Raw genomic sequence first — 18411 nt, forward strand, 5'->3', positions numbered from 1 at the left:
TAACAAGGTAAATTACTTCAACATCTTGGCATTTATTGTTTTGATTTGGTCACTCTCTAGGTTCCGCGCCCCAGATCTTCCTGACATTAGTCTCTTCACAGCAGTGTTTGTGGATGCAGTGGCAATAGCCGTTGTAGGATTTTCCATGACAATTTCAATGGCCAAAACATTTGCTCTTAAACATGGATATGTAGTCAGTGGTAATCAGGTAAGAATGCAATGTATGTTTTACAGTCTGTAACACTATACTGTTTCTGTGCTCAATATGATTGTTTCTGTGCACAATACGATTATCGGCCAACTTCGCATGCACTGTGATTGCACTGTACAAGGTACCTTTATGATACCACTTGTAGTGAGGATTTTATTGAAAAATGATTGGCAGGAAGCAATTGATTAGGGAAGGTAACTAGGAGAGGTGGTAAAAAATGCAAGTGTGACCAGCTCGGGTCATGTATTTTGCCTACATCTGCAATCCCATGTGCTGAAAACATGGTGCTAGCCTCTCCATTCCCAAGGCCAGTCTGCGTGATGATAGACTCATTTCGCCATTTCTGCACCAATGCTGCATATGTGTATCCGGTTGCTGCAGACTTTGCGATGCTCCAGTCAGGGGCTGGCTGGCAACTTTTAGCCTGGGGGGCAAGTCAAGAGCACCGGCCCATATGTATTAAGAAAAAAAAAAGGACACCACAGGCTGCTCCCCTGTATAATATCAGGACACCACAGGCTACTCCCCCTGTCTTATAATAATTGGACCCCACAGGCTGCTCCCCCTGTATAATAACAGAAACCCACAGGCTGCTCCCACTGTATAATAAAAGTATACTACAGGCTGCTCCCCCTGTATAATAACAGGACTCCACAGGCTGCACCTCTGCATAATAATAACTGGACCCCAGAGCTGCTCTCCCTGTATAACAGGAAACCATAGGCTGCTCCTCCTGCATAATAACAGGACCCCACCGGCTGCTCCCCCTGCATAATAATAATAACTGGACCCTAGAGGCTGCTCTCCCTGTATAACAGGACACCACAGGCTGCTCCCCCTGCATAATAATAACTGGACCCCAGAGGCTGCTCCCCTGTATAATAACAGGACTGACAGACTGCCCCCCCTGTATAACAGGACCCCACAGGCTGCTCCCACTGTATAAAAGGACCCTACATACTGCTCCCCCATGTATAATAATGGGACATTACAGGCTGCTCTCCCTGTGTAATAACGGGACCCCACAGGCTGCTCCCCCTGTATAACAGGACTCGACAGGCTCCTCCTCCATGTATAATAATGGAACATTACAGGCTGCTCTCCCTGTGTAATAACAGGACCCCACAGGCTGCTCCCTACTCCCTCTTACCTGATCTTGACGTCGGAGTCGGACACCTACTGTAGGCGGGCTGCAGCGCAGGCTGGAACTGTTCAACTGAAGTAAGCTGGAACGCAGAGAGCCCACAGCCCCATTGGTCTCCATAAACATGGCCGCCGGCCTCCTGCACTGAGGACATGTCTAGTGCAGGAGGCCGGCGGCCATGTTTATGGAGACCAGTCCGAAACTGGTCAGCACTTAGCCGTGGCTGCAGCAGCAGCCACCGAACCAGGCGGCCCGCATACAATTCGATTGAGCGGCCCGGGGGGCACATGGCATCCTGCCCCCCGGCCCAGCCCGCCCCTGGCTCCAGTGAGTGTCTATAGCAAAACTGTGGCAAGGCATGCTGGGATTTGTCATTTCACAACATCTGGAGGGCCGCAGTTTGAGGACTCATGCTATAGGGGGTCAACTCATACTCCTTTCAGACAGAAAAAAAGACCCGGGAATTTCCCTGCTCTTGCCGTGTTGACCCGGGTTTTTCTTCTGTCTGAAAGGGTCAACACGGGTCTAAAGTTCCGGGACTTCGACCCAGGTATTTACCTGGGTTTTTCCCGTGTCAGACACTTGTTTGCGGGTGCGTGAAAGGGTCCGACCCGTGTTTTTCTCCCGACTATTAAAAAAATCATGCTGATTGGCTGTGCAGCATGGCGCTGCGCGATTGGCTGATCTTTTCAGGTTCCCTGATTGGCTGAGTGGGCGTGGCAGTGGCGTGCAGCGCAACAATGGACAAAATCAGGGCTCTCCTCCAGTGCAAATACCTGTGCCGAGTGGAAGCCCTCTCCACCAAAAATTGTGCCTTCCTCCTCCTGGCATAACACTGTGCCAGGTAGCACAGTGTAAGCATCTGCATAATGCTCTGATTTGCTGTAAGCAGCAAAACACACAGCGCACTCATAACCTCCAGGTTCTGCAACTTGTCTCCATGTTTAATGCAATACAGTGAGCAGACACCTCCCACTTTTCATGATCTCATCTCTGTGTGCCTTTAAAACTGTCCTTTTTCTTATGACACACAGAGTTTTGCAGGAAAAATCTGGCTTCTGTGTGAAAGGGGTCGACACGGAAAATACCCAGGTTTTTGCTCCTGTGTGAAAGGGGGTCAGCCCCTTGCTGCCTAGTTGTACCCGAGTTTTTGTATCCAGGAAATACCTGGGTTTTTGGGATTTTTCTGTCTGAAAGAGGTATAAATGTCAATTTTAATTGACTCAAATATAATTTCTATTTCACTGTTCAAATGTCTTACTTACTAATATTTATTTTTAGAATCTATTTTAAAATAGAATTTGATGTGAGTTGATTTTGACTGTTTTTTTTGGTACTTGTTTCCTAGCACGGCGCCCATCTCGTTGATTGTATGCCTTAAGTTTAAGGCACTTAAGGCATACAATCAACGCGATGGACCCAATTTTGTGTCAAGCACCAGCTAATTTGCTGGTGAAAGACAAAATTGGGTTAATCGCGTCCATCGTGGACCCTAATAAGGGGCCGCGATGCGACCATCGCGATCAACCCGATTTTACCATAGGGAATTATGTTAATTTTTTTTAAAGTGAAAATCGGGTTGATTAGGTCATTAGGTCGACAGCTCATTAGGTCGACATGTTTTAGGTCGACACTACCATTAGGTCAACAGTGTCTATGTCGACAGTCAAAAGGTCGACATGGGTTTTTTCACTGGTTTTTGGCCGAAATGTCGACACAGTCCGCGTCGGTCGATCAACCCGATTTTACATAGGTGACAATGTGAAATGGGCCAATATGCCCTATTTCACATGGAATATGGTTAAAAATTATGTTTAATGCCCCCCCCCCCATTGTTAACGCCACCCCACTATTGACGCCAACCCGAAGCGTGGCGAGCGTATCGAGCCTGCGAGGGGCGGCGGTACGCGTCCTCCGAACTTTTCATACCCCTACTATCCACGTCGGCGTGGAGTTGATTTTATATAGCATGGCGAGCGGCCCTTCACAGGTATCCGCGTCCCCTCGCGGGGCTCGCTGCGCTCGCCACACTATATAAAATCAACTCCACGCCGACGTGGATAGTAGGGGTATGAAAAGGTCATAGGACGTGTACCGCCGCCCCTTGCTGCGCTCGCCACGCTTTGGGTTGGCGTCAATAGTGGGGTGGCGTTAACAATGGGGGGGGGGGCATTTGAAACATGAGGGGGGGTTAGTATTAAAATGGGGTGTTTTGGGGCTTTTTACATTGATTCCAATGTAAAAATCGGGTCGATCGCATCGCATGCGATTTGGTTGGCATGCGATGCGATCGACCCGATTTTTCCAGCCCGATGCATACAATCAAAATCAGTGGCACCATTCTAGGAAACAAGTACCGTTTTTTTTTTTTTTTTGTTCCACTTCAAATTTGATCATAAAATTCTTTACAGAACCTACCACCAAACCAAATTAAATCCAATACAAATCAACAAACATGTCCGGTACTTATGTATTATCTGGGCTCCCGATTTTTTCATTGCATGCCACTACTTAAGGCATGCAATGCAATGCAATGCGATTTTTCATTGTAAAGACCTGATTTTTAATTGTATAGTCAACCATGGGTGAGTTCATACCCCCACTATCCAACTACGCATGGAGTTGATTTTATATAGTGTGGCGAGCGCAGTGGATAACTTTACATGTATTCTGCGTCCCCTCGCGGGGCTAGCTGCGCTCGCCACGCTTCGGGCTTGGTGGCTCGCTGCGCTCGCCACACTATATAAAATCAACTCCATGCGTAGTTGGATAAATGGGTTAATGGTTCCAAAGTAATTTTTCGGTACTTATGTATTATCTGGGCTCCCATGTTAAATGCACCCCATTTTTTCATACCCCTACTATCCAACTACGCATGGAGTTGATTTTATATAGTGTGGCGAGCGCAGCGAGCCACCGTGCCCGAAGCGTGGCGAGCGCAGCGAGCCCCGCAAGGGGACGCGGTCTCATAAGAAAAACGGGAGCCCAGATATTACATAAGTACCAAATTTTCTTTATAGTAGCAGTATAGCAAGCGGTGGTAGCCTCTGTGTTAGCAGGGTTAATAAGCCGGTAATATGTAGCCAGCATGTATGCGAACACGCAAAAAAAGTTGTATGGCAGGAAAGTCAATCACCGGTTAAAGCAGATAAGGTAACACAAGTGGATCATTGTATACTCACAGAGCATAACACGCCATGTAACAAATGGCTAATGCACTTTCCGCACACCCGCCGGTGTCGGCAGAGATCTCACTCGCTCAGTTGTTGAGAGCGGAAAGACGGAGGATAGATGCCGGTCGGATGTGCTCACCGCAGAAGGAGGGGGATCGTCCGTACTGCTGTTTGGTATCAAACACGCTGAACACCTTGCTAATCCAGACCTCGCCAAAAACCAAACAGCATTATGGACGATCCCCCTCCATCTGCAGTGAGCACATCTGACCGGCATCTATCCTCCGGCTATATTTTATCTCATCTATTTTTCTGTATGAAATGTTATTGTATTATTGTTACTTTTTATAAAGATGGTATAATATATACAGTGTGTCCGGATTCATCATTCTTGACCAGCAGACTATAACTACTACCAATCGACAGCAGCGCAGAGCATCACAATTCTTGTTATAGTCTTTTTACCCTTTTTGTGAGCTCAGGTGAACTCACTAGATGCCTGCAGCAGCTGGTCTGAATTTAAACTCATGCTGCCCATACACGCTGCGATCCCGGCGTGCGTTGTGGGCTTAAATAGCATCCATCACATCACATCGCATTGCATGCCTTGTGCAGCACATACTTTTTGTACTGTGAGATGAGGTGCCGCGGGAGGGCGCACCTCAAAGCACACATCGCACCGCCAGGAAACGCAACGTGTATGGGCGGCTTAACACAATTTTGTTTTACACCTAAATCTTGTATTAAGCGCCAGGATTGTGCGGTCCAGTAGAGGCTCATAACCTCCCCTGAACTACACACCACCCCCCATGTCATGCCACCCAGATTAAGAAAAAAATTCACATTTTGCCACACGGTTGAGCCAAAGTTTACATACACTCACAAAGATTGAGCCAAAATTTGGGGGCACAGGGAGAGAGGCATGCATAGGCGCACAGGGCCACAGATGGGCAGGGAGAGAGGCACACATGGGGAGAGACAGGCACATATGGGCAGGGGCACACACGGCAGGGACAGAGGCACACATGGATATGGGTTCAGATGGACAGGGACAGAGGAAATTATGGGCAGGGACAGAGGAACACACATGGGCAGGGACAGAGGCACACATGGGCAGGGACAGAGGAACACGTGGGTAGGGGCACACATGGCGAGAGGAGTGGGGCGGTGGGGGGCAGAAGGTTGAGCAGGGGTTTGAAAGCATAGTGACACTTTGAATGTGTAGTGTACCTTATTCTGCCCATCTCAGCACAGGGCTTCCTCTTCTCGTTGGCAGCAGCGCAGGCGTCCACTCCACAGTGCTGAATCTCCCTCTCCCACCACCAGCAGTGCAGGGTTCCTCTTCATGGCGCAGGGTCTCTCCCTGTCTCCACACCCGGCGCAGACTCTCCTCTTTGCCAGTGCAAGGCTTTGGCTTCCCGGCACTGGGTCTCCTGCTTGTAATAGCTGACTGCCGCTCACATAGTAAGAGGTGAGCGGCGTGTCAGCTAGGCAGGGGAAGGAGGCAGGCTGCTTGTAATAGCGCTGACAGCCGCTCACATAACGTGCTGAGCGGCATGTCAGCTAAGCAGGGGGAGGGGGCAGGCTGCTTGTAATAGCTGACTGCCGCTCACATAGCAAGAGGTGAGCGGCGTGTCAGCGCGACAGGGGGGAGGGGGCATGCTGCCCAGAAGAGCTTGTTTTATTATGCAGGACGAGCGGAGTGTGAGTGCCGGGGACAGACAGGTATCTGCGGCGCGTATTATTATTATGCAGGGCGGGACAAAAAGGGCAGGGCGGAATTCAGCAGGTTTTAAAGGGGCAGGGCGCAGCGCCCTGTGAAAGAAGCCTAACGGGAACACTAAATGTCCTTCTGTCTACTTCTTCAATGTTGGGAGGTATGTTAACATGAGGTGGGAGAATGTGAGCTTAGGAAGTACAGTACTGGTTCTATTATGTCTGTGTACTTATTTATTATGGCATGTTTAACCTTTTCCTGACCACTTATCTTATTTAAATGTTTGAAACAGCCTATACTATAGACCAGGGGTGGCCAAACCTGTCCTGAAGATCTACCAACGGTGCATGTTTTCCAGGCAACCTGTGGATCTATAGTAGGAATGAATGCAGCATGTTTTAAAATGTGACAGTTAGTAATGACTACAGCTGTGCACCAGCTAGGTAACCTGGAAAACGTGGACTGTTGGTAGATCTCGAGGACCGGTTTGGCCACCCCTGCTATAGACCATCTGTACTGTTAAATATTAATACTGTATTCCATATTGTATTCTGTGTATAAAAAGACTAATATTCAGGGCTGTTACCACTCCCCCAGACTCCCGTACTTACTTCAATGTGCTGTAGAGCAGGAGATTTTGGATTACATTACATTACTTTAGATTACATTTGGAAACCCCCTCTAAAATTCCTGCATTTGCCACTGAAAGTTTTAACTGATTTGAGCTTAATTAGTTATTTTTCTTTTTTTTGTCAGATTTTACTTGTCCTTTACATCTTAAGTACAACTTTATAACTTCTTAGTTATATAGTCACTGTCCAAAAATGGATAATGTTGTGTCTGAATCGTGTAATGTAATCTGAGAGTTACTCTCTAGCCACAGCTCCAGGAGTAATCCATGTGCACATGCTGTCCTTGCTAAGATACACGTTTCTTTATTTTGGCCAGCTTTGTAGACTAAGCAAAATGTGCTTTGTTTGGGGATGAAATCCACAGTGAAAGAGAATTGCATTTGTACATATGGTATCCGGACTATTGTTAGACAGACCTTACATCGACAGCCATTACATAGACACCATTAGTTAGACAGCTCAATAGGTCGACATGGTTTTAGATCGACATGTCATTAGGTCGACATGTCATTAGGTCGACAGGTCGTTAGGTCGACAGCTCATTATGTCGACAGCTCATTAGGTCGACATGTTTTTAGGTCGACACTGCCATTAGGTCGACAGTGTCTATGTCGACAGTCAAAAGGTCGACATGGGTTTTTTCACTGTTTTTTGAGCCGACATGTGCCGACAGGCGGTATTTCATGCCCTACTATCCACTAGGGCGTGGTGGGAGAATAAAATAGTGTGCCGAGCGCAGCGAGGCACCGTGCCCGAAGCATTGCGAGCGATGCGAGGGGCTGCGGTACACTTCAAACTGTGTCCATGTTGACTGTGTCGACATTTCGGCCAAAAAACTGTGAAAAAACCCATGTCGACCTTTTGACTGTCGACATAGACACTGTCGACCTAATGGCAGTGTCGACCTAAAAACATGTCGACCTAATGAGCTGTCGACATAATGAGCTGTCGACCTAACGACCTGTCGACCTAATGACATGTCGACCTAATGGTATGTCGACCTAAAACCATGTCGACCTATTGAGCTGTCTAACTAATGGTGTCTATGTAATGGCTGTCGATGTAAGGTCTGTCTAATATCCGTCCCAGACCCAAAACAGTATTTTGCCAATTTCTGAGGGCAAAATACCGTTTAAGGCTGCAGTGGGAAAGCGTCAGAGTTGAAATACCGTTTAAAGTTAAACGGTATTTCAACCCGTTTTCAGAGCAGGGTTTTACACGGTAATCTACCGTTTAAGAGGCAATGGGAATGCATCTTAAACGGTAGAGATGATGGCTGATTTTTTTCAGCCATCATCTCCGTGTGTGTACGCTGCCGGGCTGAAAGATTAACCACTTTCAGCCCGGCGGTACGCCCCGCTGCCACCCACCGCCCCCCCCCCCCCTCCTGTCATACTCACTTGTCCACGCTGCCCCGCTGTGTCCGGCTGGCTGCTGCTGCGGCTGGATGCCGTTAGCGACGCTGGCTGGGTCCGGCCACATGCCCCGCCTCCCTCCGTCCTGCTCCACACGGAGCAGCACTGGCCACCAATGTTTTATTTTGTAAGCCAGTAATATATAGATTGCTGGCACATGCCAGCAATCTATATATTTCTGGAACCACTGGGCACCAATGAGAATCCTAAGCCAGTAATATATAGATTGCTGGCACATGCCAGCAATCTATATATTTCTGGAACCACTGGGCACCAATGAGAATCCTAAGCCAGTAATATATAGATTGCTGGCACATGCCAGCAATCTATTTATTACAGGCACCACTGGGCACCAATGATTTAGTTATTAGGCAGTAATATATACATAGCTGGCACTGACCAGCAATGTATATTTTACTGTCCACCATGGGTTAAATTGAGCCGACACATAGCACAAATGTTGACGGCTGCGGGATTTGTACGCACCACTGGCCCCTCCTTTTATTATGTGAAAACAACTGTAGGTGTGCACCTTTTTAACCCTGAAAAGCCCATTAAAGTCACAGGCACTCATTTGTGCTGTAAAAACGTTTTGAAGAGCTAAAACGTTTTACCTGCAATGGGAATGGTACTTGGCATTTAAAACTGTAATCTGCTGCAGTGGGAATGCTAAATACCGTTTAAGATTACCTGTAACTTAAAACGGGTCTGCAGTGGGAAAGCAGCATTATCTATTGTGTTTGAAAATAAAATTAGCATTGTTTTTAGTTTTTACTTAAAACATAATAGTATTAGTATCTTTTTAAAATTACTTTTTAAAGTTTGTGTTTGCCCCTACAAAATAATATATTTAAAATTATAGTGATTAATAAAAATAAGAGTGATGTGATAAAGGAAAAATCAGCTAGGTTCATAAAAAAGATGTTTGTCATTATTATCTCTTTATAATAGTTAAATAAATGTATATATATTTTATTGCAAGGGATCTTCCTTTTTTGCTTTTATTTATTGCAACTCAACAATAACATTTATAGAGTTTCTTAAATGACTATTTGTCATTATGGCTAGTTACATTGATCTAGTCTTATTTGCACAATGTATAGCACAATCATTGTTGATTACTTTGTTGCTTATATACACTGAAGTGACAAAAGCAGTATATAAAAGTTAACGGTAGATTGCGGCACCATACTCTGATGTGTTGGAAATGGTTGGACCTGCATCATTTGTAACCTGAAATTTCTTGAGTCAGCTAGGCTGCTCATGGCACAGTGACTGAATTATCAAAGATCTAATGGGTATAATAGTGCGTGCCTGTTGGATGGGATATTCCATTCCAAAGATGTTTTGACATTCAACATAACTTGATTTATGATGTCACGTGTGCGGTAATATCTTATGGAAGACGTAACCACACACCATAGACAGTGCAGTGGACAACCTCAGGTGCTTTATGGTCTTGACCAGTGGTGTCTGGCCATAGCTGCCTTTGGTAACAGACAAGCAACTGGCTCCCATTCCCCTACAGAATCCTCTTCAAACACCTCACACTCACATACAGAGCCATCTCTAATTCCATTGCTCCATATATCGCCAACCTACTCTCCATTCATACCCTCGGATGACAACTGTTGTCACTCCTCCACCCTGATCACTGCTTCCCATGCCAGAGTTTAGGACTTTGCCCATGCTGCACCCCTTCCGTGGAACACACTCCCTCGCTCCATTAGAATCTTCCCGACTTTGCAAAGCTTTAAACGGCCACTGAAAACTCACCTATTCAAGTGTACCCTTGTACTGCATAACTTAGTTCTGAGGCTTGTAATCCAACCCCTGCCACATGCCTTGACAATATCTGCCTTCTTACATCCTGCCATCAAACCACCTCCCACTCACTTGCACCTCATAATCTGTGTGTCTCCCCTTCCTAATAGATTGTAAGCTCTTCAGAGCAGGGCCCTTTTCCCTCCTATTGTCAAAGCCCTCCTCTCTTTACATTTCACTCACAGCTCTCCCATACCCAAATATTCAGCGACCATCTTCGTCCACATGCTCATCTCCATCTTTGGCCACCAGCCCCTAGTAGCACATTAATCAAATCCTCAATACTTACATTTAAGCTGTAATGTGTATTGAATTGTGGCATTCATTTTACCTGTACTCTATTTTGTTATTCATTTACTGTAATGTTAAGTTTGTTTCTTTGTACTGTTTCTTTGTACGGCACTGTAAAACACTTGTGACTCCTTATAAATAAAATTAACCTTGGATGTACGCTATGTCTGACACTGCTCTAGCTGCCAATCCATGTTGATAAAAGTCAGTCGGGGCGGATGCCATTACGAAGCTCCTAAACCTTTGCCTGCCCCTGGCCTGGGACTTTACACCAAGAGACAGACTTCTGCAGCAGAGGAGGTGGGCAGAAGGGTTGTGACTTCACACGGCACGGAGGAAATGCCGTGTCACAGTGATGATGCGGCGCAGGGAGGAAGCCTTCCACTGCGCCGCCCTCACACGCTATGCTGACATTTGATCCATCGGCACTGGAGATGAGGGTCCGTGTAGTTGATGCAAGAAAAGCTTTGGATGCTGCAGTCTGCTGTAGCAGCCAGGAAGAAAAAAAATCCTGTGTATAGCACTAGACATCTGCAGATGCTGTGTGCCTATTTTTGAGGTTTATTTGCAACTAATTGTATGCTGATTTTTAAATAAATAAGTTAAAAATTACTTTTTTGATTATTTAACCCCTTCCCGACATTTGACGTACATGTACGTCATGGTCGGGAAGTACTTCCCGACATTTGACGTACATGTACGTCATGGCTTTAAACTGTCACTGCGTCTATAGACGCGGTGACAGTTAGGAGATGTCTGCTGTCCCTGACAGCAGACATCCCCCCTCGCCGCCCAGGGGGGGCAGGGGTGCCCCCCCGGTCGGCGATCGCTGTGATTGGCTGTTCAAATCTGAACAGCCATTCACAGCGTTTCCTGTGTTACCGGCGGCTAAGCCGCTCGGTAACACAGAAAACGGTGGTGATCGGTGCTGTACCGATCACCACCGATGAGCAGGAGCCCCCCCACCCACTCACCCGGCAGCCCGGCAGGTCTTCAGTAGGGGAAGCGCTGAGCGCACGCAGCGCTCCCCCCCTCCCGCCCCCCCCCGCCAGGCTCAGCAGCAGCAGCAGCAGCAGCATGAGCTGCTGTAAAAGTAAAAAAAAAAAAAAGACACTGAATTATATATATATATATATATGTGTGTATATGTGTGTGTATATATATATATATATATATATATATATATGTGTGTGTGTGTGTGTGTGTGTGTGTGTATATATATATATATATATATATATATATATATATATATATATACACACGTATGTATATATATATATATATATATATATATATATATATATATATATATACACACACACATACATATATATATATATATATATATATATATATATATACAGTGATCGGTGCTGTTAAGTACAGCACCGATCACCACCGATCGCCAGCCCCCCCCCCCCTCCCACCCGGCGGCCCCCCCTCCCACCCACCCGGCTGCCGCAGCGCCAGCACCCCTCCCACCCCCCCACCAGCCGCAGCGCCAGCCCCCCTCCCAAAGCTGGTGAGCAAAATGGGGTCACATGTGGGGGGGTTCCACTGTATTGGTGCTTCGGGGGTCTTGCTAATGCGACATAGCACCCACCATTCATTCCACCACCAAAAATCACTCCTTCCCTTCTGAGTCCTGCCATGCACCCAACTGGTATTTTTGGGTCACATATGAGGCATTGCCGTACTCGGGAGAAATTGGGGCACAGATTTTGGGGTGCTTTGTCTCCTTCATTCCTTGCGAAAATGAAAAATTTTGAGCCAGAACTGCATTTTTGTGTAAAAAATTACATTTTTTTACACAAAAATGCAGTTCTGGCTCAAAATTTTTCATTTTCGCAAGGAATGAAGGAGACAAAGCACCCCAAAATCTGTGCCCCAATTTCTCCCGAGTACGGCAATGCCTCATATGTGACCCAAAAATACCAGTTGGGTGCATGGCAGGACTCAGAAGGGAAGGAGTGATTTTTGGATTTTGCAGCACAGATTCTGGTTGAATGACCCCTGAAGCACCCATACAGTGGAACCCCCCCACAAGTGACCCCATTTTGCAAATTACACCCTTCGGGGGATTCATCAGGGGGTATAGTGTACATTTCAAACCCCCAGGGGTTTCACCAATTTTGATACAACTGAGCTGTGAAAATGAAAAATTAAATTTTTTCATTTTCACAGCCCAGTTGTATCAAAATTGGTGAAACCCCTGGGGGTTTGAAATGTACACTATACCCCTAAATGAATTCCCTGAAGGGTGTAGTTTGCAAAATGGGGTGACTTGTGGGGGAGGTTCCTAACTTTTAGCACTTATGGTGCCTAGAAACCTACATGGTGCCTAAAAAAAAATCTCATAAAAAGGAGGCTCCAAAATCAAGTAGGTGCTCCTTCTATTATGAAGCCTGTGGTTTGGTCAACGTGCACACTAGGGCCACATATAGGATATTTTTGAAAACAAAAGAATTGGGGGAATCAATTTTTAGTCACATTTCTCTAGTAAAATGTACTGTGTTCGTTAGAAAAATGTATTAAAATTGAAACTCTGCAAAGAAAAAGAAATTTTGAAATTTCACCTACACTTTGTTTTAATTCCTGTGAAACACATAAAGGGTTAACAAACTTCCAAAATGCTGTTTTGAATACTGTGAGGGGTGCAGTTTTTGAAATGGCATCATTTATGGGGGTGTCTCACATACAAGTCCCTCAAAGTCACATCAGAACTGAACTGGTCCCTAAAAAAATCAGTGTTTGAAATTTTCTTGAAAATTTGAGAATTTGCTATTCATATTTGAAGCCTCCTAGTGTCCAAAAAAAATGAAAAGGAGGTTGAAATAATGATTGCAACATAAAGTAGACATATGGTCTTTGTTAGTTATTAACTATTTTGAGTGGTATGTTTATTTGTCTCACAAGCAGAAAATGTGACATTTTGCAAATTGCAAAATTTTCCATTTTTTCACGACATTTTGGTATTTTTCACAAAAAAACACAGACTGTATCGACCCAAATTTACCACTAACTTGAAGTACAATGTGTCACGAGAAAACAATCTCAAAATCACTGGGATAAGTAAAAGCAAAAAAAAGTTATCCCCACTTAAGTGAAACATGTCAGATTTGAAAAAAATGGCTCTGTCAGGAACGCAAAAACTGGCTCTGTCAGGAAGGGGTTAATGTAGCATATTTTAACACTTTTCATGCATATTTTAAGTATTTTTCATGCATATTTGCATGCATATTTCAAGCTTTTTATGTTGCATATAATCCTGTCTCTAATTATCAATCATAGAACCTTACTTCTTTTAATAGGCTCATATGATTTTGTGTCTTTTTGCGTTCTTTATATCTCATTTGTAGACTTAAAAAGCCATAGGGGTTGATTTAATAAGAGCTTATTGGCATGTTTAAGGATATTTAAAAATGCATTACTATTCAAATCATAGACTGTTTTTTTTTTTTGTTGTATTGTGTTGCAGTTTTTACATTTCCAGGTTAAATGCAATTTAAAAATTTACCAACTTCAGCAGCAAGAGAACAGATAATATACTTTCCACATATAGATAATTAATGCATGCAGTATGTAATATGCATGTAGTTTATAAAGTGTGCCAGTTAACATGCTACAGAATCCTATTATATGTTGTTTTCCAAATAATTGACTCCATTACAAACCAGCTCTATTACAATGTCTCAAATAAACTAGTTCCACCAAATGTTACATTAAAATACCTGATGCTGAATCCACCTAATGTTATTGCATGAATGGTCCTGATGCGGAACTGTTTATTTTTCAGGAACTTATTGCCCTGGGGCTGTGCAATTCAATTGGCTCCTTCTTTCAAACATTTGCTGTGACCTGCTCAATGTCTCGTAGCCTGGTCCAGGAGAGCACAGGAGGCAATACACAGGTATTTGTTTGTATTTGTACCAGCTCTTTCCAAACTGGTGCAGAGTTTATTAAATGGAAAGGAAGCTGTCCCAAGCAGACGATAGAAGCTACAGAACACCAACACAGGATTTTCAATGAATTCTCAACTGTTGATACAAGTCCCTGAGAGCATATGTACATGTGGACATGTAGAGCTATAGGGGTTGTATTAGCACTTAAGCAAGTGTATCATGGGTACAGGGAGGAGACATAATGTCCCGCGGCATATCCGTAAATTTGTTTACAAGCCTGTCTGCAGAGGAGGTAAAAGCCAGAAGGATCCGGTGTAGCAAGGCTTCTATCATAGGTTCCATCATCAGTAATGGAGGAGACAAAGGTGCTGCAGCGATAACAGAAGATGGCGGTGACTAGCACACCACCAATGTATGACTGGCAGCAGTAGGGCAATCAACCGCAATTGGGCTGGAGATTACTTTTGTTATATATCAGGATAGTCCCGTGAAACCTATGAGGCCACTGGATAAGGTCGCCAGAGCAAGAGAGCCGTGACACAGTCTGTAATGGTAAGCTAGAGACCCCTTCTCCGGGTAGGCAGCAGCAACTACCTACAATCCGGAGGGTGGAGACATCCGGGCAGGCCACGAGCAGAGGCGTTTTTCAGCGTGTGTCCCCGTCAGCCAGGAGAGACCAAGCTGGCGAGCACCCTCAAGATGGGTAATTTAGGATATTGGGGTTGGAGAGTAGCAGCAAGTCACTGCCTTCACATGTCCGTGGAAGCCACGCCCACCTCCAGACCAGGTTTTACCACTATTTTCAAATACCATATCGGGCCCAGAGGCCTCCAAGAGTATTTTATTAATTTGAGGGACTGACCCCACTTTTTATTTTTTAACAAACATTAATTATTCATTAATATAGTAACCTAGTAGGTTGAGGTGAAAAAAAGACTTTTGTCCATCAACTTCAACCTGTTAGTCTAGGTGTGTTAACCCCAAATTAATTATATACTTGTGTCTGCCAACACCATCTCCTCTGGCAGAGAGTTCCATATCTTTACTGCCCTTTCCGTAAAAAAAGCCTTTCCTTTTATTGGTCCAAAATCTCCTTTACTCTAATCTGAGCGGAGGTTTCCTAGTCACTGCCCTTAGAGTAAAGAGGTTGCCCGATAGTTTGTTATATTGTCCCTTGATATATTTGTACATATTTAGCATGTCTCTTAAATATATTTTTCCAGGGTGAACATACCTAGTGTTCCTAATTTGTCCTCGTAGCATAAGAAATCAATCCAGTTTGGTTGCCCTTCGCTGAACTTTTTTCAATTCTATAATGTTCTTTTTGAATTGAAGTCAACCAGTATTGTACCCCAAATTAAATTGTAACTAGTGCAGAGAGTTGTACTTGTAGAGAAGCATAATTACATTGACATCCTTAGCTTTCATACCCCTTTTTATACATGCTAGTTTCCTATTGGTCTTAGTGGCTGCTAAATGGCACTAACCCCAAATTTCTTAGCTATTTGCACCCCTAGGTCCTTTTCCGACTCTGATTTGCCTAAGTCTACCCTATTTAGATAATTTTGTCTCCTAAAGTGTATGACCTTACATTAATCCACATTGAACCTCATTTTACATTTTTATTGCCCACTCGTCTAGTTTGTTTAGATACTCCTGAAGCATGGAGATTTCTTGGCCAGTTCTAATCACCCTACATAGTATTCCATCTTTTATATTGTTAAGAAATATGATAAATAGAACCTAGTACTGAACCCTGTGGTATGCCGCTTAATATTGGTATCCATTTTGAATGTGCCCTGTTTACAATCACCCTCTGTTCTTGATACCAACTGAACCAACTGAAATTTTACTAAGCAAAATACAGTAGGAATTGGCGTATTCGCATTCAGTCGTATTCGGGCACTTATTCCTATTTTTAAAATGTACTAATGTAGAAGTACGTTAGTATTTTGCCTTTTAATGGCTAACACTATCAGTCCTATTCATATTCCTGTAGTTATACAAATAAATACGCCATTTAAAGAATATGACTTGTATTTTACATTTATTCCCATGTTAATTTAAAATTTATAGAAAATTCATATTTATGAATACATACGTATACTAGGTGTAAGCAAGTACAAATAGTAAAAAAAATACAACTGAAAAATACTCATATTTTTTACATGCGAAATGACTCGGATATTAGCCCACAGCAACTCCCATGAATAAATGTGTGCCTTATAAAAGCCCAGTAAGCGCACAGCAACTCCCATGAATAAATGTGTGCCTTATAAAAGCCCAGTAAGCGCACAAACACACTTCTCTGCTTGTTACAAACAACTAATTTATAAATTGATAAGTTTTCATTGTGGGCTTTGGGCTACCTGATGTATTGAAAAAGACACTGGTGTCATGAAACAGAACATCAGCAGCAGCTTGTGCAGATTCCTCGGAGGCTGCATATCCCTCTATTAATCCCCCACCCCACCTGACTACTCTCACTATCAGACGCAGACATCGCACACACAGGAATAAACAACACACTGAAAAATAAAAAGACAAACAAGGTATCTAACCCACAAGGAGCTAGGGAGCGTATGTTTTTTTTTATATGGCTGGGAGAACACTCCCAAGTTTATACTTTTAGCCAACCATAAAGTTACTTTCTGTTAAGCAAAATTTACGTGCGTATTCTTCAAAATATGTACATATAAAACACAAACTTACAAGGCATAAAAACAGCAAAAATCCATTTGGAAATCAAAAGATGGATATGCAAACAAAAATACGACTCCATACGACCAAATACGCCATCGAAAAATCCGAATTGTAAAAATACAACAGGTTAGTAAATTTGGAAAAAAAATATGACTTCCAAATACACTACCAATGCCAGTCGTATTCAGTTGTATCCAAAATACGAATACGACTGAGATGTAGTCGTATTCTTAGTCAATTTTGGCCACAGTGGCAAAGGCTTTTTCAAAGTCCAGGTAGACCATCTACTGCATTGCCAATGTTCATTCTAACTTCATCATAGAATTATTTAGGTTAGTTTGGCACGAACAGGTCCTTACAAACATTTGTTGGTTAACTGTTTACCTTATTCACCTCTAAACATTTTTGTATTCCCTCAAATAGTATCCCTATAACTGAGGACTTTAAAAAAAAATACATGTGCCCATCTTCCAGCCATAGTGATATCAATAATTATAACCCCCTTGACCTTAAAACATGATATCGCTCGCCTTTTCCCCCACCACCTTATCATTAATAAATGCTTTCAACAGTTTGTTTCAGCAGATGCTAACGTGTGTACCATGAAGTGGATGTAGAATCAGGTCTGCAGTAGGATTGATCTGATCTGGAGTGTGCTCTCCTGAGGATTAGACAAGTGTGTACCCAACATTAGGCTGCAGATATATTGCAAGGAACCAGATATCATTCACTACACCCTTTGTTACTTGTGCCACCCTGCTTTTTTCAGTTCTGATGAGTAGGATGTAGTGCAAGTTAGGATTTCTTGTTTTCATTTATCATAGCCTTTGGCATTAGTCTGGCACAAGTCAAAATATCCTTTTTTTTTTGTTCTCCAGAAGACTTCCCCATTGAACTATAGGCCAACTTGCTGCCTCGCAGTTGTTTTTTTTTTTTTTTTTTTTTTAAATTGTAAAATAAGCTTCAAAATTTCTTTAGGTTAACTATTGTAGAAAGTGATTGGCCCTATGGTGCTGTACCCCCTTTTATTACTGGTCAATTTTCCTCTGTTGGCCACTTGCTGTTGCTCAAGGGCTGTTTTAAAAGGCAATAGTTGCACACTGGTGGCTTCTTGCTGTACCCTGGTAGCTTCCTGCTGAGCCTTAGTGACTTCTTGCTGGATCTAGTTGGTTTCCTGCTGAGCTAATGCAGCCTGCAGCATGGTGAGAGCAGGCACTCATTAGCCTGCTCTCAGGCTGAAGGCATGGATAGAGCCCAAACTCTAATGAAGTCTGTTTCGCAAAACAGACATTTCCTGGAGATTTAAAATACATAGGCCAGAAACCTGAAACACGCATGTCTCCCATTTATCACACATGGAAAGGCAAATGTAGCAGCGTCTTCATACAGATGCAGCTAC

At 43.8% G+C, this 18411-nt stretch overlaps 1 protein-coding gene across 3 annotated transcripts in view; it reads left to right on the plus strand.

Annotated features, from left to right (window-relative positions):
* The window catches only part of SLC26A5 (solute carrier family 26 member 5), an 84053-nt gene that overhangs the window by 37761 nt on the left and 27881 nt on the right, over nucleotides 1-18411 (plus strand). For all 3 annotated transcript variants that reach the window (XM_083183024.1, XM_083183023.1, XM_083183021.1), the window contains exons 9-10: nucleotides 61-208; nucleotides 14204-14317. In XM_083183024.1, the coding sequence (XP_083039150.1) occupies nucleotides 61-208; nucleotides 14204-14317 (262 nt within the window). The remainder of the gene's footprint in view (nucleotides 1-60; nucleotides 209-14203; nucleotides 14318-18411) is intronic.

The sequence above is a fragment of the Crinia signifera genome, chromosome 4 (genome assembly GCF_055691185.1).
Source record: "Crinia signifera chromosome 4, ASM5569118v1, whole genome shotgun sequence".
Lineage (NCBI taxonomy): Eukaryota > Metazoa > Chordata > Amphibia > Anura > Myobatrachidae > Crinia > Crinia signifera.